Source organism: Prinia subflava, chromosome 3 (assembly GCF_021018805.1).
Source record: "Prinia subflava isolate CZ2003 ecotype Zambia chromosome 3, Cam_Psub_1.2, whole genome shotgun sequence".
In the NCBI taxonomy this organism is placed as follows: Eukaryota; Metazoa; Chordata; class Aves; order Passeriformes; family Cisticolidae; genus Prinia; species Prinia subflava.
In genome coordinates this window covers 80,228,841-80,254,711 of record NC_086249.1, presented here as the reverse complement: position 1 = coordinate 80,254,711, position 25,871 = coordinate 80,228,841, and the positions used below count along the sequence as shown (strand labels likewise).

Below are 25,871 nucleotides of genomic sequence, written 5' to 3'. Positions count from 1 at the left end.
CTCCTGTCCTCCAGTATTACCCCTCGTGCTGTGAGAGTTAAAAAAAGAAATTTCACTGGTGGCCAGCAACAGGAGTGTATCTGGATTTCAACTGAATATTTTGCGTCATACGCAGATCTTAAAAGGAATTATTGGAGCATAACTCTTCATTGCAGAGAAATGTAGCTACTGGAGCTCGCACTGAGAAAGGCACATACCCATGGGGACAGACACAATCATCTTGGCCGTGGGCGAGTGGGAGCAACACCGTGTGCTCCTGCAGGAGCCCCCTCTCCCCTCTTTGCTGCTTCTGGCCAGCATTGCCATTGATGTAAGTCTTGTCTGCACTGGCACTGCTGCTGTTCTGCAGGCTCCCTGTGATAGCCGGGAGGACAGGGGCCAGTGGAGGAGTCCAGTGCTCCGTGGCAGACAGCACGGCGCCTCTCACTGTGTTTGGGGGTTCAGCATTCCTTTCAGCTCCTCTCCAAGCTGCCTTCAGAGGCAAACACTTAGGTGGAAGGCTGTACAGCAAGCCTGTTTTTCTCGAGAAGTTTCTGAGGACATAATACTTTCTATGGAAAATCTGGATTTTCCAGAGTAATTCCAGCCTGACCAAGCCAAAAGGCTTTTTGGCATCTTTAGGAATAGCTTTTTTTAGTAAGTGAAAATTGGGAATTTTCTGCAAGGAAAACCCTCTCATCTCTCTTTTCAAGCCTTGATTCTCTTTGCTTTTCAATATTTATTTCATTGGTGAAGTTGCTTAGTGTCAGACTGCTTTGCTTGTATTAATTTTGATGGTAAGTCAAGATAAGGCTTCTTCTATCAACACTGAAAAGTTCTATTTAGTTTGAATTTTTCTGTAAGAGCCATTTTTCACAAACTGAATTTCAACTCTGGTTATTGCTTTAAGAATTTTGGTGACAATCGCTAATCACAGAAAAAGAAAGAGAACACCCATATTAACATATTTTTCTTAAAATTGTCTTACATAAGGTATAACATAATTTTAAACTGGTCATTTAATTTTAACTTTTAAAAATTAATATATCATGTTTAGCGCTCCTCTAAGGAATTTATTACTTTTTGTGCATTTTGCTGTCTCATACAAATAATAAAATACTATTTAAATTTCTTTATGAGGAAAAAAATTACCAGACCAAAACCCCAGGGAAGTTATCTATCTGTCTTTGCTCAAGCAACTAGCTCTTTAGTAATAAATCACTTATAGCTGTGGCAATATATTTTCCCTTAATGCCAATAAAATGCTGAGTGATAATATTTCAGACTTGCTGTATTATAATCTCTTCATATGATATCCTAACTAAGAACTGTTGCACATTTTGTTCTACCTATATTTTAAATTTTAAATATTTTTTTAATTGTACAGTTTATAGCTCTGGATGGAAGGAATGGGATTGAGTGCATACTTTAGTAAATACTCTGTGATCTAATCCAACATATTAGATAGTAGCAGAAAAGAGTTCCTCCCAAAGGGTGTTCCTGCTCCTAGAAACAACTTAAAGAATGTGCAGCGGCATTTTATTCCCAGTTCTTGCTTTTGTTCTGATAGAATGCTTCTTACTATTCTTTGTAGAATATCCTTCTCATTGTTTTGCCTGTGGCTACAAGATTTTTTAATTATCTTCAGTGTTGGACAGTTCTGGACTTGAATCAACGTAGTTGAAGGCTTCCTTGTTTGTGAAAGTTGAGCTCAAAGTTAGACTGTGTCGTGGATTCACAGGTGCAAGTTCATTTAATACAATATTGTCACTTTTTACAAGAGTCGCTTTGTCCATGTGTTCTCTACTGTATCTGGCAACAACAGCATCGAGAAAGTCCAGCTTTGGTGGCAAAGTCCCACTTTCAAATAGGTATTTGGCTAAATAGGAGACTGTGACATTAGTAAAGAAGGAGGTCAGCATAGCAAGTGTTTTAAACGGGAACCGCTGGATGTAGAGATTGTTGTCATCTTGATACCAGCCAGGGTAGAAGATCAAGGGCTGAAGGTAGAGGTACGGCTCTCCTCCGGTTATTCTGAGGACAAGGCCAAAGAGGTATCCTGCAATGGCACCGTAGGTGTTGGTTCCTTTAATAAATAACACACACAGGAGCTGGGGGAATATGATGATATAAACGAGGTCGGAGCTGAGGTACCAGAGCCCGTACACTGATGAAGCCAGCAGTGCCATTGCTGTTGCTGATGCTCCAAACAGAAGAACAGTGATTCTCATGACCCACACAATTTCCCTGTCTGAAGCCTGCAAAAAAAGAGGGCAGCGTCAGGTGTATTTTCATGTCTATGAATGTATCCTTACATTTATATACAGTCAATATAAAATACTGAATTGTAAAAGAAAGCTTTGCATGATTCATTCAATAACAATTGCAAACTAATATCTCTATTTCAATCTAAAGTTCAGAGAAAAAATCCTAAGGGTTATGGTTGCCATTCCCAAAGACGTAATTCTTTGAACATAGCAAAAAGCTTGATAATGAGCCAAAGAGAAAAAACAGCTGTGTAAGAAATAACTTTTAAATAGAATCACTATATGGCTCAACTAGAAAAAACCTGTCAACATCAGAATTTCTTCTTCTCTGTTTCATAAGAAAAAACTCCCGTTCATTAGACCATTCTGTTGCCAAATGATTTTCCAATAAATGAAAGATTAGAAAAATGTCTAATTTTGTGAAGAATTGAAGTAGAACTTATGCTTGTAGCAACAGTAATTAGCTGTCTGGATAAACTGGAGTTCCATGAGAACTCTTGACAGCTGCCTTCACCCAAGCCAGCTTTTTCACTTCTGTCATCAGTCACAATCATAATTATTTTTATGATTTTCAATTTTTTCAACATACTGTTGGTAATTAAATTATTTTTCTAGTTATAAGCAGGAACATGAAAGAGGTATTTCACTATGAAATTATAGTCTGTGTATCACCTCATTAAGGTCTCACCTAAAATCTTCTCTAAAAGTAAAAAACGGAAACATTGTCTCACATTTTGCCGAAAGGAAAGCTGGTAAATGTTCCGAGCAAACATGGAACTTGCTGATAAAATTGAGGAGTCAGCAGACGACATCACAGCAGCAGATACAGCACCGAGGCCAAAGAACGAGATGTAGACTGGGCAGAGGTACTGCAGCACAATGGGTAAAATCATATCTGCTTCTTTTTTGCTCTTGGGGTCAGGGACACCGTATTCAGTCTGGTTCCAAGCTGTAATATGGACACCAGGAACTTATCAGTAACAGCAGCAGCCACAGCACCTCCTGACTTCACGTGTAGCAAGCATATTACAACATGTTGGGGGTTAAATTTGCCTCTTTTTCACTTACAGAATTTTTTCCCCATAAGTTGCTAAGAAACCTTAACGACAGTGCTTAACCAGAACAAAGGGAGTAGTCGAAGGACATGGCAGCACAAGGCTACACCTATTGTTTTTGAATCTCTGGGAGTTTCCCTCAGAGGGGAGATAACTGGAGCTTTGGGAAAGGTAAAAGAGCTGGGGGGGTCAGTTACTCTTGCTCTCAGCATCGGGGAAGACAGTCAAGGTGCCCCTCACTGCAGGAAGGGTTCCCAGCCATCACTCTGCCTCGTCCTGGGAAATCTACTGTCATCTGCTTGTGTACCCGGGAATGCTGAGCTCGCTTTCTCCAGCCTTCCCCCCCACCACCGCTGCTTCTTCGGAGCTTTGAGGTTCCCCTGCTACTCTGTAGCCCTGCCCTGCCCAGCCCTGCCGGGACACCCCTGCCGCTCCAGCTGCCAGCGCAGAGCTCCTCATCTCATCCACCGGCCCGGGACTTTCCTCCCTCCCAGCTCGGCCTCTCGGAGTCCTGCAGGGGCACCAAGATCAAACTGCCCCGGGTTTTGTGAAAGAAAGCCCTCAAGATTCCTGCTTCTGTTTATTATTATTATTATTATTACTAATGCTCTACTTGTTGTTTGTTTGTTGTTTTGTCATATATACTAGTAAAGAACTGTTATTCCTATCCCCATACCTCTGCCTAAAAGCCCATTTAATTTTCTAAATTAGAATAATTTGGAGGGAGGGGATTTGAATTCTCCATCTCTAGGGAGGTCCTGCCCCCTTCCTAGCAGATACCTCTCTTTCAAACCAAGACATAACATTTTCATGCACATCCAATGAGCAAAGTGTTACTAGGGCCAGACCGCTGGCACTTCAGCGAGGCAGTGTCACACTAATTTCTGTCAGGCAGATTCAGTTCTGCTCAGCATTTTTCCTTGTCTCTAAAATAAACTTTAAATTGCTCATCAATGTAGTTTTATGCAATAAAATAAGTCTGTGATCCATGTATTTTTGTGATGTGTTCAACTACTCTTTTGGATAACAGACAGGGCTCAAAGCTATGTAAACATTTCTAACAGAATAGTTTTAACAGTTTAGCCACACAGTCACTGTGATGGGGATCACTCTCACAATGACAAAAAAACTTGGCAAGGATATACTGGTCAAGGTAAGAAATTTCTGATAAGTCAGAGAACCATCTAGGTTGGAAAACACCTTTAAAATCATTGAGTTGAACCATTAGCCCAGCACCCATAAGCCCACCAATAACACATCCCCACATCTACACACATTTAAAAAAGCTCCAAGGATGGTGAATCCACCACTTCCCTGGGCAGCCTGTTCCAGTGCTTGACAAACCTTTTGGTGAATACATTTTTCTTAATATCCATTCTAAACCTCCCCTGCTGCAACATGAGGCCATTTCCTCTCGTGCTGTTGCTTGTTATGTGGGAGATGCACCTTGCTACAACCTTCTTTCAGGTAGTTGTAAAGAGCAAAACATCTTCCCTCAGTCTCTTTTTCTCCAGGATGAATAATCACAGCTCCCTCAGCCATTCCCCATTATTATTGTTACAACCAGATAAAAGTACCAGAATCTAATGCAAACATTGAATAGAAGTATTGTGTCTGTAGATATCTAGAATGTACAAAATTATTAATTTCATCCACTCTGGTAGGAACTTCCTACCAAAGGAATTTTCTTTGGGAGAAATATTCTGTAACATTACTTTTCTCTATAGTCTTCTGTTGAAGGAGTCATGAGCTGAAAAATGATGCCACCTATAACCTATATGTCACCTATATCTAACACGAGATTTCTTTTCACCCACTTTTTGCACTATTCATTTTACATTTAGTGTACTACTGATTTTTAATCATTTACCTGTGGATGCACCAATGGCACCAATCAGTACTGCAGGAATAGCCATCACAAGACAGCCAAAAGCAGCCAGGAATGACAGAACTTGAGCATATGTGGCAGAAGACGAGGAAAGAACTCTCTGGAAATATGCTTGCCATGGAATTCCTCCTAATGTCTGTGAACAAAACAGCATGCTGTGATTGGGGGTAGCTGAATCATTTTACTATCACCATATAGAGAACATGTACAAGGATCACTTGAATGCTCAAAGCCATATTGCTACTTTTTAATTTATTTCTTGAATACCAGCCAGCCAGTATCATATCAGCCAGTAAAAATTGCAACTTGCATTCTCACAAGCAACGTCAAACCTGTGTAAGTCCACTTAAATCCCATTTTTGAGACCAGTTTTTTTTATACAATTAGCATCAACACTTTGCACTTTCATAGTCCAAGCCTTTTGACTCGATAAAGCTTTATGAAAAGTACTATTTTCCCATTGCACTCCAATACTCCTCCTCTACTAAAATTAAATTAGTCTCTGATATCTTCTTTTGTAAAAGCGTGTAGTCATTTACAGAAGGTGAGACATTCCATATACATTGAAGTCCAGAATCTGTAAAATTATTAGAAATTAGAAAAATTATTATTTCCATTATAGAAATGGAAGACAAAGCCAAAAAAAAGGAAAAGTTTTGTTTTATGGTTAAAACCCTTATCTTTTATTTGGATATGAAACTGAAGATCCTGATTGGACTTAAAATTATTTCTGCAAAATATGACACTAAAGAGTATTACCAAAGGTTGGAAACTTGAGTGCTAACAATTCTGTCTTGAGAGCAGGATTTGAATAGTTTCCACTAACTTTCACTAACCAAATGTCTGTCTCTAAACAGCATGGAAAGAAAACCAAGCAAATTTCATAACCCAGTTCTATAAACTAAATGAGGCAGGAGGCATTTGGATCAGAAATTGTGTACACAGGTGTTTCATATAGCTACATGCACACATAGGGACTAAATGAATGTTTCACAGAGAAGTCTGGTTTTTGACTTGTTATTTATGACTGTTTTTCTTTGCTGCCTTGATAATAATGTTCCTTTATCAAAGCTTTCCAAGAATGCTTAAATTTCTTGAGCTATAATGAAACAGACAAGATGAAAATAAAATGTGTCATAATTTGCCAATATCAGAACTTTCCTTTGGTCAACAGCAGAAATAAAACCTTTGGGCTTACAGGAGAGAACACAGACACATGAGCTAATGTCATACTTTGGATCTCTGAGAGAATGCTGAATAAAATAACGTGTTTAAATAGATCAATTATAAAAAAAAAGCCTGAAGATTTTTGGCCGAGAGGATTTTAAAAAAAGCCAGAAAATGTAATCCCAAAGTACAATATGATAATAAAACCAGTGTAAATTTGCATAGGGACACTGAGAATGGAAAATGTTAGCATGTGTTTCTAGATCCTCTAATGGAAAGTACTTAATAACCACTGATCCCAGCTGTAATATACAGGTATTAAATGATGAAAGACCTTGGTTCATTCTGGCATGTGTGCATGTATGAATTTATCCATCCTGCCATCCATCTCTGCACAGCTTTTTCTTCACCTTTACTTAAGGCATATTTAATCATTTGTATAATGTATTTATTGCCTTCTGCAATATATGAATTCCTCTGCCAACAATGACATCAGTTAAGCATTAGCTGCACACTTTTATTTAATTTTAACATGTCAGCTCTTTCAGCCTGATGATATTTAAATTGCATTCCTGGCAATGCTGCCTGATATGTCACTAAAATCATTCAAATGTGTAGAAATATTAAGCAGGAGTCAGGAGGGTAAAAGTTTTCAGTTTGATAGAAACTCTTAACCAGACTCTATTATTTTCAGCTGTCACAGTAGCATGGTGTAAGTGCTTAAATGCTTCACTCCTTCATACAAATCACCACTTACCAGTAGAAAGAAATTGTCCAACCATGTGTAAATGTCAAGTGAGTTGATAGATCCAAGCCAAGGTGCTTGGTACACCTGGTGCACAGCTGTGAGCCCAATGTCTGTTACTGCAGGATGGGACATGGCAAAGGGGACACTGATCCACTGTAACCAAAGAGAAACAATGTGCTCAGGTCTAAAGAAGATATTCTCAATCTGTGAAATTTGATTGTTAACACTCATTCTTGCTTGCTATAGATTGAACACCAAATTATCTAAATGACTTGAAAAAAGATTATGTACAGATAGGTGGAACATCTCTGAAATCCAGAGGGCTTGGTAGTGGATAGCTCACACCTGGAGAGTGTGAGCAGAGAATTAATCAATGGAAACTGCAAAATCAGCAGCAAAGACACATTTATACATCTTTGTTTCATTTTGCTTAACCTCCTCATATATTGTTTACACTATTTCCTGGACCACACAGCAGAGAAATATTCACATACAAATGTTTAGGTAATAGCATCAGGACTTGGCAGCATACAGGCATAAGCCATCACATCTTGGGAAGGCTTGGGAATTTGTGTTTTAATTCAATACTAAACTAAGTCTTGAAGGACGGTGAAAAGACAGGATTGCTGTTGGTGCAGCCTCATCTCTCTTCCTCTAGAACTAATATTAGCCCAGTGTTACAGCACTTTTGTGCCTTGCAGATGTTTTCTCGTGGTCTCTTGACCATTTTCAGTCTCTTTTGTTCTTATCTAAAGCAAAAAGTTCTTCCCAGTGATGTTTCTGCCAGAAGGTCCAATTCCTTCACTGACTTTATGTGCATTTACTTGCAAAGTCATTTTGCAGTTGTGTAAGTCACTGACTTTCTGTGGAGGAGAAACTCAGCAGCTCCAACCAAGGTGAAAACCAGGTTTTCACTACATGGACTAGATCATCACAAGCACAGCATCCTTAAGGATCCAGTGATATCCCAAACCACACAGACTGCCACAATCACAACTGATCACGGTAAATTGTATAGGGGCAACAGGAGCAGGGAGGGGAAAAGTCAAACATCTTCCTCCATTTTGTTGCACAATTATTGCAATAACGTATGGAGAATATTTTATAGCACTGCCTGTTTATCCTGTACCTTAAGATTATGTTCTCAGTTAAACTTTGCCAATTTAAGCAGTTGGGCAGAAAGAGTCCCTTCTCAATCTCTACCTAACCTTTTTTGTGAAAGAGCACCAAAATTTTTCAACTGTCTTCAAGATATTTTGAGGAAAAAATAAACATATTGTCAAAAATAATAGATATTAATACTCTCCTTCCTGAGAAATTCAGGGGAAACAAGGATGTCAAACAGGGTTTTTTTATTCCCGTTTCTGAATCTCAAATGTCAAACGAGCTCAAAGTGACCAGCTTCTAAAGAGATGTAGTTTGGCCATACTCTGCTGAGATTTTCAGTAGGGTATATGCCTGAAAGTCCATCTGGAGTCTGCATGCCACAGCCCAGGATTTAATCAGTACTGTATTGCAAATATACTATGAGCTTTTGTAAACTGTTCCAGTTCCTCAGAGTAACCTAGCTCTTTATGGTCTCAAAGACTACCTTTTCATTAGTAAATAAAACAAATCAAGACACTTTCTTTGGCCCTGCAGTTTACTGGGATGTCATAATTTACATCTATATATTTAGACTCCTTTTCCTGCCAAAAATGGCACCCCTGAACTAATCCCGGGAATTATTTGGGAAAATATAGAGTTTAGAATGGGGAATTAATAATACAGATGAGTTGAAGAGATAGTTAATAGTGGGGATACAGGTTCAGGGGAAGTCTCTCCAGGCAAGATAAATATGAAGAGATGAGAATTGCAGGTGTGAGTACAGGAAGGTCAGGAAGGAAGGAGAGACACTACCTGAGACCATAAAGAGGAGAACAGATGCACGTGGAGTGGCTGGGGTAGAGGTTATGGAAGCCTAAGGAAAAAGCTGTGGCTGAAAGGAACTACAGGGGTGATTACAACAAGCCTTTTTTCTTGGATAAGAACAGGTGAGAAACCAGACATTAGAGGAAGGAGCAGCAAAGCTTTGTGACAGTGGGAGTAAAAACTGCTCCAGAGCCTGGAGAAGCTGGGATAACTGAACCTGTGTCATCCTCTGCTGTGGTGTCTACTGTGAGAGTGTCCTATCTTATCTAAACCTGCCTTCCTAGAGCATGAACATTTAGACACTGACTTTTCAGCCCCATTGATGACACTCTTGAGTTCATGAATATGGGTTCTTCCACATTATATTATTGCTGTTTACTTCAAAGAGGAAATTACATAAAGAGCCCAACTTGAATTAAAAAAACCCACTATCTATACTAGCTAAACACTAGCTATAGATCTAATCATTTGGAAGACATCTGTACAACCTTCATTTTCTTCCCATCCCCCCATCAGGTTCATGCTGATTTTAATATTCCCATGGGATCAGGCTCTCTAGTGCTTCATGAGTTGATCACACACAATTTCTGTACTTTGATTTATCTTCAGTTTTGAGAACTCCTGTAATGCATGCCATCTGTAAAAACTTAATGTTTCACAAATATTAACATTTATGTTAGGGAAAGAGACAGTATTTTCTCTACTGTTCAGATGAAGAAAAAGATATGAGGGAAGAAGGTCTGGAATAACTTTTCATTCGAGGTGGCCAGTTGGAACTTGATTTGCTTTTTCAGGCTATTTAGCACCACTTCCATTAAATCACTTAAAGGCCATAGTCCTCACAGTAAGGTGCCACAGAGTAAGCACACACAGAGAGCTGGTTAGTGACCACCTGTGTAAACAATGGCTGAAGCAGGGCTGAAGCAACTTCCCTAGAGCTGCACAAGAACTCTATGGAAAGCAAAGAACGCCGGGCCCCTGAGGTGCCCTTTGGTTCCTTCATCTTGAGCCACTCCATTTATTTTAGCATATCACAGCTCTCTGCACCTGTGATTGTCTCTTACTGCCACTGGCAAACAAAGCCAGCAGCTTCTTTGATTGCACCCTTGCGATCTGAACCCTGTCACACTGATGTTTTCCAATATGGGGCTTAAAGAACAGCAGTAAAAAAAAGGCTACCCACCAGCATGTCATTGATAGCTGATGAGGGGTATTCACACTACCACTCTAAAACAGCCAAGACATCTGGTGAGACTTCTCGTTATGGTCTCCAAGGGTGGTGGAGGGAAATGAGGGAAAACCCAAGAAAGTCAAGTAAGTTAACGGGAGGTTAACTAAGCTGTGTAGGTGACAACCACAGAAAAGAGAAGAAGTAGAATATCAACTCTGCAGGTCCAGTGACAGCATTTCTGGACTACTTAACCAACAGCTTCCTATGTCTGATGCCTCCTTCCAATACCTGAGTCACAGTCCTGTAGACAGACAGGGAAGGAGTCAGCACCAGTCCTATTCTGAGTTAGATGTATACTCAAGAGGAAAATTGCAAGAGTGGTTGGATTGCCAGATTGGCTGGAAAAAAGCCAAAGAAGCAGACCTCTTGGACAGCACTATTTCCAAAGTACGGGCTGTACACTGATGCAAATGCAGACTTTTTTAAAGTCAGCACTCTGTGAGTCTGACCGAGTAGCAATGCTGTGCCTGGTACACCCCAGGACACTCTTGGCACTTCTAGCTGTTCAGGGCAAAATCCTTGACAAAAGAAGGCAAAAAAAGCCAAACTTACCAGTCCCAGAAAGATGCAGAAGAGCTGAACTACGTCGGTGTAAGCCACAGAATAAAGCCCACCCACAAGTGTGTACATAGTGGCAATCAGGGCAGAAATAATGACTGAAATATTGACATTAATGTCAATGATCACACTTATAGTTGCACCTAAGGGGAAAACCAAAGCACTGTGTGTTAGTGTATACATCACAGCATGTCTGATGAGATGGACCACCTTTGTTAAATTGCATATATTGGTTCTTGTCTGACACTTAGTAACAGCATTAATAATCCACCCCCTCTATATTCTGCACACCCTTTCTGCACATTTAAGGGAATGGGAAAAGAGATGCTCCTGTCAGTCTAAGTTTAGCATCTGTCATTTTGCAGGTTCTTACAAAATGGAGGAGAGAAGGGTCCCAACTGCACTTCCTTATGTTGCTCAAGGTCTGAAATGACTACATGCTCTTGTTCTGTCTGGGAAAACCAGCTATGCGCATCCCTGATTGCCACAGTCTTCAGAAGGATACTGAGAATGTTCCTGCAGTGCTACCAGCTAGCTGCCACAGCACTTGCAGGATGCATCCCCTGAGGTCCCACGAAACTGTGTCTGACCAGTGTATTTTAAAGTTTCCTCACTTTACTCTCTTCCAGCAAGTCTTCCTTGCATTGGACTTTCCCAGGTCCTGGGATTCCTAAAAACTGGTCTTACCAGCAAAGAATTAAGCAGAAAAGGCACTGAGTATCTCAGCCTTTTCCACATCTTTTGCCACCAGGTGCCTCACTCCATTCAACAGCAGTCCACATCTTCCCTTTTGTTAGGATGAACTTGAGCATGGAGGAGGTGATCCCTAAATATCAACCAGTTCTCCTGGACTCCAGGACAGTCTCTCATGGGATTCTTCCAAGTAGAATGTTGAAGAGGCCCAGCTCTGCTCTTCTGAAGTCTGTGGTTGCAGTTGTGATATTTGCATTGTTCCCTCCTCTCGGGACCATGAACTCCACCATCTCATGAGCATTGCAGCCAAATCTGCCTTTGACTCTTACACCTCTGACTTGTTCTTCCTTGTGTCCAAGTAACAGGTTCAACAGAGCACCTCTCTGCATCAGCTTCCTGATCTTTTGTGTCAGGAAGTTGTTGCCAGTGCACTCAAGAAACCTCAAGAGTATCTTGTGTCCTCCTGCACTGCCCCTCCAGCAGCTACTGAGATGGTTATACATTTCCTTAGATGCATTAGCTATTTCAAGTGATTGCAGTGTTTAAGACCCTGTTTAATATATTCCTCTCCCTCTAATTAGGATGATTTAAATGAAACATCTTGCAACAACTTTTAGTGCTTGCAGTCATTGTAGATGGATATTCTGGAGCACATATTTGGAAGAATTTTGGCCTTAGAAGACAACATGATGTGTGATATTTAAGAGCTTCTGGGAGCTGACAGATGTGGCTTTTGCTGCACAATGAGCCTTCAAAGTTTATGTGCTTAAGAATTACAAGTTCAGACCTCTTCCACAGCTTTAAGACCAGTGTTTACCATCTACAACCCTGGCAAGCAAAGAGCCATGATAAAGAGCAAGTAGTGAAGAGTACTGGGATTAAACAATCATCAGTGAGGATAGCTGTGAAAAAGGAACTAGATTATTCACAGAATAGTTAAAATCAAAATCTTCAATGATCTTTATAATCATTGACAATCTTCAGCTGTCAGCTGTTATATAAATCTAGAAAGGTATTCACACCACTTGTGTTGAAATAAAAGAGAATGGCTTGTCCTTAATCAAAAATATTCCAAATACTCTGAGTGTTCTTCAAGTTATTCAACTCCTATCACCTCAGCATGCATTTTTTCTTAGTCTTTTAAGGATTTTGTGATGGAATTCTGGTAAACAAGCTCCCCATTGCTTTGCAGTTCATCAGAGCGCAGTTGGAGAGTACCTTCAAAGTTTATTTTTGTTTAAAATAGCTTGTGCTAGAAGGCATTACCACATGCATGTGCATTATTAGTATGATTAGTTGGTAAAAGTCAATTACTGGTACTTCAACTCAAGGGCTTTCTCTGTTCTTAAAGGGGTTGCTAAATTCAGGCCTGAAATATAATTAAAAACCCTGGAAGCTGATTTGTTTTTCAGGACTGGATGAGTCAGTTGAGTGATTTTCTATTGAGGCATAGTCTCACTAATTCTCAAAATCCTTTCTTAGATCCAAAGTATTTTCTTCCTTTTGTCAAGAAGAAAGCCATTTAGAGTGGAAGAATTCTTCAATTTATAGACCAGCATCAGGTTTACTTCTATTATTTGTGTTGTGGCATGTTCTTGTTCTGTATATATAAATCTCCTATATGCAAAGGATTATTTTGTATGGATGCACTGGAAATGCTGTTACATATCATTAAGGGAAATTTTGACTGGCTTCTCTCATCCCAGAGATGTAAAAGAAAAGCTGGGCCAGATTTGACATGAAAGAGGCACTTGCAATCACTTATGTCACCCTCACTGTTAACACAAATTTGTTCCTAAATCCTTTCATGCTCTTTGAAAAGAGGCAACTTAAATGCACGTGAAAATGACTAGATACTTTGCATGTCTTTCCCTTATCGAAATAATAAAGGGGTAACATTACTGGATTTATTTGCTAGTTAGCATGGGTCTTAGAAATGTCACAGTCCTAATCATTTGGCTTAAATAAAAATTCTCCATTTGGAGCCAGAATTTTAATGTATTTCTGATATTCTTCATAATTTCTACCTGTATTAAATTAATATTTATACTGCTTATTCTTTACCTAAGGCAGAGAAGATGGCAGCAGCCCAAAACATTTCTCCCATCAAAGCTGGAATAAACAGTAATCCTCCCATCCTTTTTCCATAAAGCTGCTGAAAAGGGTCCAGCATTGTCACATAGCCTTTGGATCGCATGGGTTTTGCAAAAAAAAGACCACCTATAAGAAAAAACAGTGTAAGACACCAGCTGCAGTTCAGAAATGCATTACCATTAAGGGATAAACATTTATTGTCAGTTAATGACACAAAAATTTCACCAATACCGTTTGTGTGTAAGTAAAAAGCACAGTTAAAAGATCCTCTGAAAACTCTTACACATGTCTACAGAATTACTTAAACACACACACTCCATTAGTATCTATAGACTGATAAACAACAAAAAAGGCTTTTTCTTATTTTTTCTGGCTCAGTTTATGTAATGTCCCATCATGGTTGCTGTCAGAGTGTTGTCTAATTTTGGATTAGTCTAAGGGAATGGCTTTTCCACCTAATCCTGTTGATCCTGTGACCAGAGTCCTGCATGAAGTTTCACACAGTCCTACTCTAAAAATAAAAGTCTGAGATTCCTGAATCAGAAACAGAATTTCACATGTGGTCTAGTACACACACAGCAAATCTGATTCTTTCAGGACAATTCAGATTTATTATGTATGTTTGAAACAACTTTATTACACCTGCAGGATAGGTCAGAGGTCTTCTGAGTTCTGCCCGTGTCGGATTCCATGAGTATTTGTCACACAGTTATTTCACTTATGTATGTTTGGGAATTTTGATATATCACAATTCTGCTCTGCCTGGCTGGTATATGGGCTGGAAATGTACATAAATGTGCAAAGGCCTCCCCATTTCAAATTCTTTCTATCTTGGGAAAAAAAAAAAGACCTATCTCAGGAAAGCTGAAAGAGCCCTTGTATGGAAAATGGTGTAGTTGAGATCTGCACATGACTATATCCAAGTAGACTTCTACCACAGTAAAACTGCTGTATAAGGTATAAAAATGAACTGGAAACCCTGTCAGTTCCCAAAAAGATGTACTCTATGGCATTTGGCAACCCTTAATTAGGTTCCTCATGACAAGATATGTCATTTATTCATCGTATTGTGCAGAAGATTTTCCAAATTTCTATGTATTGCCTTATATAACTCATATTTCTTCATTTCATCAAGTTCCCTGAACAGAAGGTACTGGGTCACACACAGTCATCCCAATTTATAGAGCTTATGTGAATGCTGTGTTTAGGCAGGTAGATGAAGAATCCCTTCAGCTTTTTTTCTTTTTTTTTGGTGATTCTTGGTTTGGTAATGGATCCTTTTCCTATTCTACTTGCTATGCCATCATTGCAAAAGAAAATTAAGAAAGAAGAAAAACCTGTAATCTATTAGGATGTTCAAACACCTGTCAAAGGAAATAGGAGGTATTCTAACCTTTAAAACTAAATTTCTTGAAAAAATAAGGAAAATAAAATTGTATGGAAAACAAACAGGGAGATAACATCAATCTTAAATGCTTCCTGTCTGAAGCATTATGAAACATTACTATTTCTCCCAGCCTTGAATTTACCAATTTGATTATTTTTTTTTAAAGGATTAAAAATCCTTTAAAGGATTTTTAAAGGATTTCTCCCCTCAAACCTTCATGTACAGATCATGCCTACAGAAATTCTTTCCCCTCTGTGTTCCACAGAGAAATACATGGTTACACATACAGATTTACAGATTTCTTTTCTCCACAGTGGCCATTATAATTTTCAGGAAAACAAGTCTGGATATCTATAAAGAGATGAAAACAAGCAGAGAGGCTATCTCTTCTGGACTATATTTAATTTGTGTCAATTCTGCAGAAGATGAGAGCTAGAAAGATGCTTGTGACTCCATTCCTTACAGCTGGTTAATGACATCAATGGATCATGACCCTCATGAGCTCATAGTGACACAGCTGATCTCCAGGCAGACTTGCACAGACAGTCCCGTTTTCCTTACAGGAGACAGGGCTGTTCTCAGGGTTGGCCACCACGGCCAGAACTGGAGCTGGCCTGCACATGCCAGAGAGGAACACCTCCAGTGGGGAGAGTTTCTGCCTGGGAAGTGAGGATCACTAGGACAGGCCCATGGAAAGCATTTTCAAGTGGAAAAAAAGAAAGAGGAAGGAAAAGAAGTTGTATAGGAAGAAATAAAATGGGAAGGAGGATCTGGATAAGGAACCAAATGAAACAAAGGGACAAATTAGGTAGGAGGACCCTGAGAATACACTCAGAATAGACTGAGAGGTCAAGTAATATTAGCACAGTGAGTATATCAGTCACATTAAGGAAATATGAAAAACACAGGATCTTTTTTTCTGTAACAACATGCTTTTAAAACAGTTGCATCATTATTGCAGCATTAAAACTTATAATGCTGCCTGTATTTTACACTCTGACGCTGCCTGATCGGGATTCTGCATTTGCATTCCAAAATGTGATTTAGAGTTTTGTACTACATTTAAGAGGTTGCATGTTCCAATTTTAAGGAAATAGTTTCCAGTCTAAGGAAATATGTGATACATACTTCCAATACAAAATTAGAAAAGTTACCTAGATTGTTGGTGGAGATATCTATAAAGTAGAAGCACTTTAATAACCCAAAAGGATATTTGTCTAATTCCAAGATTTATAGGTGCTCTGGTACCTGGGCACCTGGGTCAGGTTCCAGATCATATAGGCAATTAAAAAAACTTGAATATATAAAATTTGGTATTGATAATTTAAACACAGCACCCCACCCTCTACCCCCTCCCCCCCACCCCCCCGGAAGAATATGGTTATAATAATCAAATAGGTCTTGACAAGGAGTTTAGGACACTTGAGATATCAAAATATTTATAGAGATTTTCTGTTTTGTTTTATATTTCAATAGCCAAGTGTACCAGCAGAAGGGATTCAGTTTACCTCAGCAACGTTTTATCAGACCCTAGTTTTTTCATTTCAAAGAATGGACCTGACATCTCTTTAAAATGAAAGACTATTCATTTTAGTCTTTGCTTACCTAAAATCAGGCTAAGGGAATATCCAATAGGGGCCTGAGCCCAAGCTAGACCATAGTCTGGGACGTACACAGCTTCTGCTGTCCCATTGATGTAACCTCCTCCAACCCATGTGGCTGAAAAGGAAGAGATGGAAAAGTCTTTAATGTCCACAAAGAAAAAAAAGCTCACACATTGTATAATAAAATTGTCATTATGTATGATATGGTTATTTTTTATTATATGACCAATACAAGAGCCAGGCATGGCATCCTTCCATTAAAGGCAACCCTAATTTGAATTTAGAGCTTAAGCATATGAAAAAAGAAGTCAAATGGACTGAGGCAATCATCAAAGTGCCTAAGTCTCTGTATAGTCAGTGAAGATGTGAGGGCTGAGTTCCTCATGATTTATTTACTATTTTGTTTGTGTTAGCACAAATGAAGGAGAGGTATAAAGGGGAGTCTGTAGAGGAACATTTAAATTAAGCAAAAGTGTAATGAATACAATATTACCAGGTCCTTCATGGAAAAAAAAAAGCCTTTAAACCTTGTTAATTTTCAAATTGTTGCTGCATGAAGCATATTAATAAACTCTAAGTTCTCAAAATATTTCTCTGTAGAGTTATGGAGTTTTTTTTTTTCTTTTTTGCTATGTAAGTTTTAAACTTTGATTCATTTATTTTACACTTCCTTGAGCCATATTCCATAAAGGATATTTTCTGTCTCCAATATTTCTGATTTTATCTTGTTCTCCAAAAAGCATTATTTTTAATACACCAGCCCCTAACACTTAATGAGTTGATTCTCTGCCTTTAAGGGAAGTTTCTACATTTGAGAATTTGGGATCAACAGCATATGTGAGAGAAAAACTCCAGCACAGAAATGTTTTGTCATTACATCTGCAAAAATACTTCATAACAAATCAATAAAGTTTATTTCTTCCTGTTTGCAGATTCCATGTAATTTTTTTATCTCTATTGTATAACGAGTAAGTTTTATAAATCTAAGTTTACAGTTTGAACAAGAGCAGACGGACCATTACAAGTCCTAGATTTTTGGAATGATGTTTTGGGTTGTGTGAGAAGCCTTTACTTTTTCATATGAGAATAGTTAGGGTTTCTGTGTAAAAAGTCACAATAGTTCGAAATGTATTTTCCTTAAACATTCCTCAGAATTTTCCCATCATCCACCACCATAAAAGCAAACTTGATTTTGTGTTTAAGACAAACAATTGGAGAGAAAAACAAATTAAGAAAATTTAATAAAATTCCTTAAGAAATTTCATTAAGAGCTAAATAACAACTCTTTTCCGCTTGACTGTGATATCTCTCAAGTACTACTGGAGGGTATTTTGCTGAATTGCACCATGGCTTTAGAATCAAAGACCTCCAGCAACCAGAGAATTACAGTTGTCCCCCTTTCAACAATTTGAAGCACAGGACCATTCTGTTGTTGGAAATGGTATAATGGACTTTTATGAGGATTGTGCACACAGAGAAAGACTAAAACAAAATAAGTGACCCAAGGAGTCCTTTTACAAGTAGATTTTTGATTATCAGGAGCTCTTGTGTACTACAGAGATGAGAGGTGAGTGACGCCCACATGGGATGATCTGCGGAAGAAGGGTTAAGGCTGATTCTTAATGAGAAGAGTAAGGAGGCATAATCTACATAAAAAGTTGTCAAACATTTGGGATTTTGTGACTCCTGACAGTGTGAATTAAGATAGAGGGGAGTATGATACTTTGTTTACCAGAGTTCTAGAATTATAGAATTGTTTGGGTTGAAAGGGGCCATAAAAATCCTCTATTTCCAACCCCTCAGTTATGGGCAGGGATGCCACTCACTAGACCAGGTTGCTCAAAGCCCTGTCAAACCTGTCCTTAAACACTTCCAGGGATGGGACATCCACAGCTTCTCTGGGCAACCTGCTCCAGTGGGTCACCATCCTCTGTAAAGAATTTCTTCCTAATATATAATCTAAATCTACCCTTCAGGTCCCCATCTCTACTTCTCATCCTGTCACAACATGCCCTGATCTTTTCTATAAGCCTCTTTAGATACTATAAGGCTGCTATGAGGTCTACCCAGATCTTTCTCCTCCCCAAGCTGAACAACCCCAACTCTCTCAGCCTGCCCCAGAGATCAGTGTTGGGTCCAGTCCTGTTTAATGTCTTTACTGATTATCTGGATGAGGGGATTAAGTCTACCACTAGCAAATTTGCAGATAACATGAAGCTGGGTCAGAGTGTTGATCTCCAGGAGTGTAAGATATGGACAGGCTGGAGAGGTGGGCTGAGGTCAGCTGCATGAGGTTCAATGAGACCAAGTGCTGAGTCTTAGACTTTGGTCACAACAATCCCAGGCAGTGCTACAGGCTGGGGACAGAGTGTCTGGAAAATGGTCCAACGCAAAAGGACACGGGGGTGCTGATCAACAGCAGCTAAACCTGAGCCAACATGTGCCCAGGCGGACAAGAAGGCCAATGGTATCCTGGCCTTTACAGGATAGTAAAAGTGCAGCCAGCAGGACCAGGAAAGACATCATCCTCTTGTACTCAGCACCTGTACTGTGTCCAGTTCTGGGCCCCTCACTTTAAAAAGGACATTGAGTGCTGAAGTATGTCCAGCAAAAGGTGGCAAGGCTTGTGAAAGGTCTAGAAAACATGTCTGATGAGGAACAACTGAGGCAGCTGGGTATGTTTAGTCTTGAGAAGGGTAGGACCTTATTGCTCTCTACAGCTGCACGATAGGAGGATGTAGTGATGTGGGCCAGTCTCTTCTACAATGCCTGCAGTGAAAGGACAAGAGAAATGGTCTTTGGCTGAGACAGGTGAAAGTCAGATTAAATGTTAGAAAAATATTTTTGACTGTTAGGGTGGTAAGGCACTGGAATAGCTTTCCCAGGGTGGTGCTGGAGTTACCATGCCTGGAGGTGTCTAACAGCTGTCTGGATCTAGCACTGGGTGATGTGGTTTAGTGGTTTAGGGGTTACAGTGCTAGTGCTGGGTTGACAGTTGGACTCAATGATCTTAAAGGTCTCTTCCAATCCCTACAATTCTACAATTCTGTGATTCTACCTTTTTCTCAACAAGACTGCTCTTAATCCACTCACCACCCACCCTGTATCCATGTTTGGGTTTGCCCTGATCCAGATGGAGGATCTTACACTTGGCCACTTACACTGGGCCAGGTACATCTGTATGTATCAACCCTTTCCTCTAGAGTGTCAGCCACTGCACTCATCTTGGTGTCACCTGCAACCCTGCTGAGAGTGCCTCAGTTCCATGTCCATGGCCCTGACAAAGCTGTTGAACAGTACTGGTCCCAGTATGGACCCCTGAGGGACACCACTCCCTACCTGGGATGTGTGTTGCCTATTGTGTCTCAAGCAGCATAGTCTTATGGAATAACCACCTGTATACAATATAAAAAAGTAAATATTTATAAAGAGAAGCATATTTGTCTCTTACCCCAGAAAATGCATAAATACGAATTCTGTATTAATTATATACTTGGTTACAGGTGGGAATAATATCCCACAGTCAAGGACAGATGCCCAACATTGCTGCAGCTGTGGTGAAGGGGGCTTCCACTTCCAGCATTGATTTGCCAACAGTTGCTACAGAGGTTCTCCAAGGGGCACTTAGATGCCATGCCTAGCTCCCTTATTCTCTTCTGGAGGAGATCGAATCAATTCCCTTCTGTGTGATGTTGTAGGGGTCATTACCCTCCACTGTTTGCCTTGCAGACAGATATTGCTGTGTAAGGTGACATGAAGGATTTAGCAATTATTTTTATTTCTTGATTTCTGAATCGGGGTTTGAAAAATTGCTGCTAATCAATTTTTTTGTGCACATGACTGTTCTGGAACATCTGTCAAGGACCACAGAGCTCTAGAAAGGTGTTATATGTCTTTTTCTGAGGGGTGAATGGGTAGTCAGCACATACACTGACACAGGTAAACACATTAGAAATGAAATAAAGGCATAAGATAGGATGGGATTTCAACCTTAGATATTAATTTTCTGATCCTCATTTGCTAAGCCACAATTTAAAGTTAGTTTAATCTCTTTATTTTTGCTGACATTCTTTTTGTTTTTACCTAAATCAGCCAAAAGAAATACAAGATATAATAATCTATGGAAGCATTCATGTGGTAATCTATTTTAATCTTCTCTTTGTCTGACATCTGAAGAACAACAACAAAAAAAAGCAGCAAATACCAACATCCTTTTAAAACATGCACTGTAAGAAATGATCAGACAAATACTGAGCGTAAGGAATGCAATTTTCCTTCTAGTTCTTGTGAGACACACAGGAGTTGATCTCTGAGTTCTTGGTACATATTGATATATTGTAGGAAACCAAACTTTTTGACACTTCCTCAGGAGCAATTCCTTGTCTGACCACTCAAATTATTTAATAAACTCATCAAGTTATGTAAAATGAAAATTCTGATCCAAGGATTTGAATAAAATAGAATTTTGTAATACTTCTTTTTCATTTGGAAGGGTACGTAGCTCTATCCAATTAAAGTGCAATAATTAGATCAGTAGATTTTTAGACTTTTCAAGTCATGTTTGCGAGCATTTAGTTATGTAATCTCAATTTTTTCCTTTGAGGTTTAAACTCAATCACCAAAATAAAATTAGATTCAATTTTGTTGTAGATGTCACTTCTTAAAAAATTCATTCACGAAAATGAGGAAGACTAGTATTCAATGCAAAATTTAATCTATAATTATGTAAAAATTATACACAGATTAAATGTGTCTACCATGGTACAATGTTATTTCATTTTAAAATGAGCTGCTTTGATCCACCTACCATTCAACCTTTTCACTCCTTCTGTTTTCTTACTTGCAGACACACTGAACCCTCAACAGGCTTTGTGTTCAGCAGTAGCTGGTTGATACAGCTTTTACTTCTTCAGGATCATAAGGTATATCCAAAAATATGCACAGCTGTTATTCATAGGTAGTGCTTTAAGATTTTTCGATGTGGTTTAGAAAATCAGCTACAATTACTCTGGAATCTTGACTTCGATGCTTATGTTCTGAATTTTATTTTACATTTATAGGCTAAGTGCTGTCATCCTCTCCACTAAATAACCCTAGAAACTTCTACCACTTTCATAGCCAACACCCACGGAACACTGTAGAATTTGTCTCGGGCAAAAAAGAGAGAATAAGGCCTTATCTCATAATTCAAAGTGCTTCATGTACATACAAACAACATCCTTTCTGGAGATCTTTAAAATAATTCTTGTTTTCCTTTTGCGGGGTAGGCTTTGCTTTCTAATTTATATTTAGACAATTAAACCTTAAAATTATAAAGGTGATGTTGGAATAGTCATGTACTGTGAATAATCATGCTTGTGAGGTGCAAAATCAGCATCAACCATTTTTTAAAAAGTATGCCCTTGAATAATGTGTCCATTTTGTAAAAATTATCAACCTGTAGAAGCTAATGTGGATTTTCATCAGCTTACTTTCATAACTGTTTTGTTATGACTTTAGAAACCAAGTGCCCCAAACAGCCTCACTGAGACAAAACTGGCTCAGCAGATTTGCGCCCAGATCTTGCTTTATGTCTGAGGCATGGTTTGCTATGACTGAAAATGTGGGTTTGCTGCCACATCAAGCTTTAATTGCCAAATTTAAGGAAGGCATAGGGAAAAAAGGGTTTCAGCCCTGACAGTATAAAGTCCATGACAGTTTTAGCTACCTGAAGGCTTTGGGATCAGTCATACTCTGCAAAGATGAGATACTGTGCCATCTCTAGAGCTTGCACAATAGAGGATGAACATGTGTGTGAGTGAATTGTGGTGGCTACAGAACATGCCTGAGATATAGGAAATTCCACTTCATATCTCATCTGTGCTTCAGCTGTTACACAAAAATTTCCTGCAAAACAGGATTAAGGAGACCAGAATTTGTATCTTCTATACAAAGCCGTTAGTCGTAGCCACTTCCGTGAGAAATGCCTTTTTTCATCTCAACTCCCCTGACTGAATGTTTATTATTTTGTGGCAACCAATATTTCTGCAGAATATTCTGGTTTCAGTGCTCTTGAAAACACTTAATTCAGCAGAAAGCAGTCTAACCAGCTCTTGCTATGAGCAGACTCTCGTCATATCTTATACACCAGTAGCTGATGGATTTGTGATACAGTAAATTACAGCATAGTGCAAAAAGTAGAACATCTGACTGTATTTAAACTTTATTGACTTTTACAAACATTCTTTACTCAATATCTAAATATTCTATCTTTGAATGAGCAAAGTGCCCCTGCAAAAGAATGTGAATTTATCTGAAATAAAGAATGCAGAGTTTTGGCCCAAGTTTTACCTGGCTCTTCCTTATTAGACAATTGTGAAAGCATAAGAGGGCAAAACAGCAAAACATAAATGTAGTCAGATAAATTCAATTTGACAAGTGAAAGGGCTTTTACTGAATAGGATTTAGATTAAATTAAGAATAACAACATAAAAAAGAAGCATGCGTAAAAATTAATTTGCCTTAATACAATGGTGGACTAATGCACTCATCCTATAATGTATTTTTGTTCCAATACCATAATATAAGTTTTGAGATTTTGGACAGTATTGTAAATATCTTATTTACCCAGGTAAGATGGCTGGTTTGACTGGCTCTGGGAGTTAGAGAGCACTGTTTACAAAATCAGTGAAGAGCTCTTCTTTCACCCAGCCTTTTCGTACTGAATCTACTATTCAGAGTAATACATTATTTTGTCCAGCTGCTGAAAAAGAAACTTAAAGAATCCACAAACTAAGTTTGCTGAAATCTGTACAACTACAAGTCTGGAGTTGTGCCAATTTTATTTTAGAAAGTTAATTTATGTTGTACACCCTCCCCTTTCCACCAATCTTTTTCCCTTCAAACTTTGTTTTATTTAGATTAAACAAACCCAAGAATGATGCACAAATATGGACAGTTTTAAAAGCAATAACAGTTATTTTAAAACTTTCTAATTAATCTATATTAATTCCATACTTTTGTCCCAAACATATCTGATCTACAGATGAATATGGAACGAAAATATATGAAAATTCATGAATATATATTGTTCTTCTAAGATTTACAATTATTTGTTGTTTTTATGAGGAAGCTACATTTGGCTGTTTAATAGGATAAAAAGTATATATATATTTTCCCCATTTTGCATTACTCGACACACAGATTGCAATTCATTCAGATGGATATCTGACAAGTTATATGCTGGCTAGGAAACAAAAAGGCGTTTGTTTACATACCTGTCATTGTAAATCCACCAACTAGCAAACCAATGTCTCTTCCACCGACTATAATAGCTTCGCTGCGATCTCCTTCACTGCCGGTGTTCTTGGTTTTCCAAGCAGCCCATATCCCTACCGCCAGGATTGCCAGGTAGAAGACAACTATGGCCACCAGTCCCTCCACATGGAAAGCCATGTTGAAGTCCCAGCTGCTTCTTTTATCGCTATTTCATTAAGACCTCTGGAGAGAATGCAATAATAGGTCTGCTTTTAGCACGCCTGCCTTCTAGAATCAGTGCACAAAACCCCTCAGATGGTCATTAAAGAGACTATTCCGGTGAATTTCTGAAATGAGAATTTCAGATGTAATTGAGATTAATGTCACATGCCAATTAAAACGCCTGTGGAGCAACAACCAGTCATTGGAGTCTCTAAATACAAAGGGGAATGTATGACGTGGCCAGAAGCTACACTATCCTTAGAAGTCAGATATTGAGCACTGAATTATTTTGGTATCACCAAGTCCCCAATGTCTGGGAACTTTTCAGTCACAGACTAGTTTGGTACACGAGACAGAAGATCTTGGCCATGTGGACTATTACAAAAATCTCTGTTTTGAAGACTGCTTTAAGTAATACTTGAACGACGTATAAGTAATAGCTACAACAGCAAACCACACCTTTTAAGTGTTTGTATTGGAATGCTGAGTCTTGTCCCCCTTGTAACATCTCCCGTACTTTAAAGTCTGCGATTTCTTTTTTGCAGCATTTAATTGTCCAGCATGAAACGCATCTGTTCTCTCACAATGTAGGAAGCAAACGCAAAGCTTACAAGCTGTCAGAAGGCAGAAATGTTGAAGTACACGAACTACAGCCGGGGAAAACTCCCGAGCGAGGCAGACAGCGGCAGCCCCGTGCCCAGCCTCTCCCGGAGCCCCCTCCCCATCCCGGCCCCGCCGCTCCGCGCTCGCTCTCGCACAGCCGCGCCGGCAGGACCCGTCCGCGCTCCCGACGGCTCCGGGGCTCCGCCGGCGGGGCCAGCAGCCGGCCGGGCCGGCCCTACCGCCCTACCTCCCTCCCTACCTCCCTCCCTACCTACCTCCTTCCCTCCGGGGGCTCCGCGCTCCGCCGGGCCGCCCTGCGCGGCCGCGCCCCCGCCCCGCGCCCGCGTTGGCAGCGCCCGCCCGCCCCGCGCCGTCGGGAGCGAGAGCCGCCCGCGCCCACCTGCGCTCCGCCGCCGCCCGGCAGCCCCCGCGCATCCCGCGGCGCCGTGGCGGGGCCGAGCCGCGGGGGCCGCGTCCCTGCCCGGAGCTTGGTCCCCGCCCGGGGCTTTCCCGCTGGCGGGGGGAGGCAAGGAGCAAAGGGAAGATCGTCTCTTGGCCAGCGGTGCCGACGGTGCGCCGAGCGCTGAGGCTGCGACGGGGGTCTCGAGGATTAAAAAGAGGAAAATCCCTTTATAAAGGAGGAGGGTTCAGTGGGGTGAGAGGACCGCGTCCGTCAGAGCTGGGGGGAGGAAGGGGGAAAGACGTCAGAGTGATAGGGGACGTTGGGGGGAAGCTAGGATGACTCAAGGGAGACTGATTGTCGTGTCATGGCAGGGAAGCGGGGTTGGGAAGTGAAATTGAGGTGAGAAGACAAAAGGGAATGAGGGGAGGCAGGAAGGAACAGGATCATATTGAACCAACGGGAAAGAGGAAGGAAAGAAAGGGCTGAGCTATAAAGACATACTGAAAAGAGCGATGGAGAAAGGGAAAAGAGCAGAGGTAGGGAGAGGGAAGGTGATCTCTGTGCACCCTCTCTGGCAGCCTTTCCTTGCCACCCCTGGGCCTAGCACTGGCAAGCACCAAGCCAGGGTATGGTCTGTGAGAGGCTGGTCAGGACCATCTTTTGCCACACCTCCCGTCCAAACCTGGTTGAACATGCATTGGCCTTTCCCAGATCTGGGACAGCTAGTTCTTTGGGAGACTCCATTTTTGCCATGCCTCTTATAAACCTCACCTGCAGAACTGCGGTCACACCAGCTTTCCTGTGCTTGCACTTTTGCTGTCTGTC

At 40.1% G+C, this 25,871-nt stretch overlaps 1 protein-coding gene across 1 annotated transcript; it reads right to left on the bottom strand.

Annotated features, from left to right (window-relative positions):
* Positions 1-1,380: 1,380 nt before the first annotated feature.
* On the bottom strand, positions 1,381-24,023 carry SLC5A7 (solute carrier family 5 member 7). Its single transcript, XM_063393557.1, has 8 exons — positions 23,839-24,023; positions 16,584-16,697; positions 13,562-13,717; positions 10,799-10,947; positions 7,114-7,257; positions 5,172-5,325; positions 2,978-3,195; positions 1,381-2,237 (listed from the first exon to the last, which is right to left on the bottom strand). The coding sequence occupies exons 1-8, from the start codon at positions 24,014-24,016 to the stop codon at positions 1,614-1,616; spliced, it is 1,737 nt and encodes a 578-aa protein (XP_063249627.1). The 5' UTR covers positions 24,017-24,023; the 3' UTR covers positions 1,381-1,613.
* Positions 24,024-25,871: the final 1,848 nt, after the last annotated feature.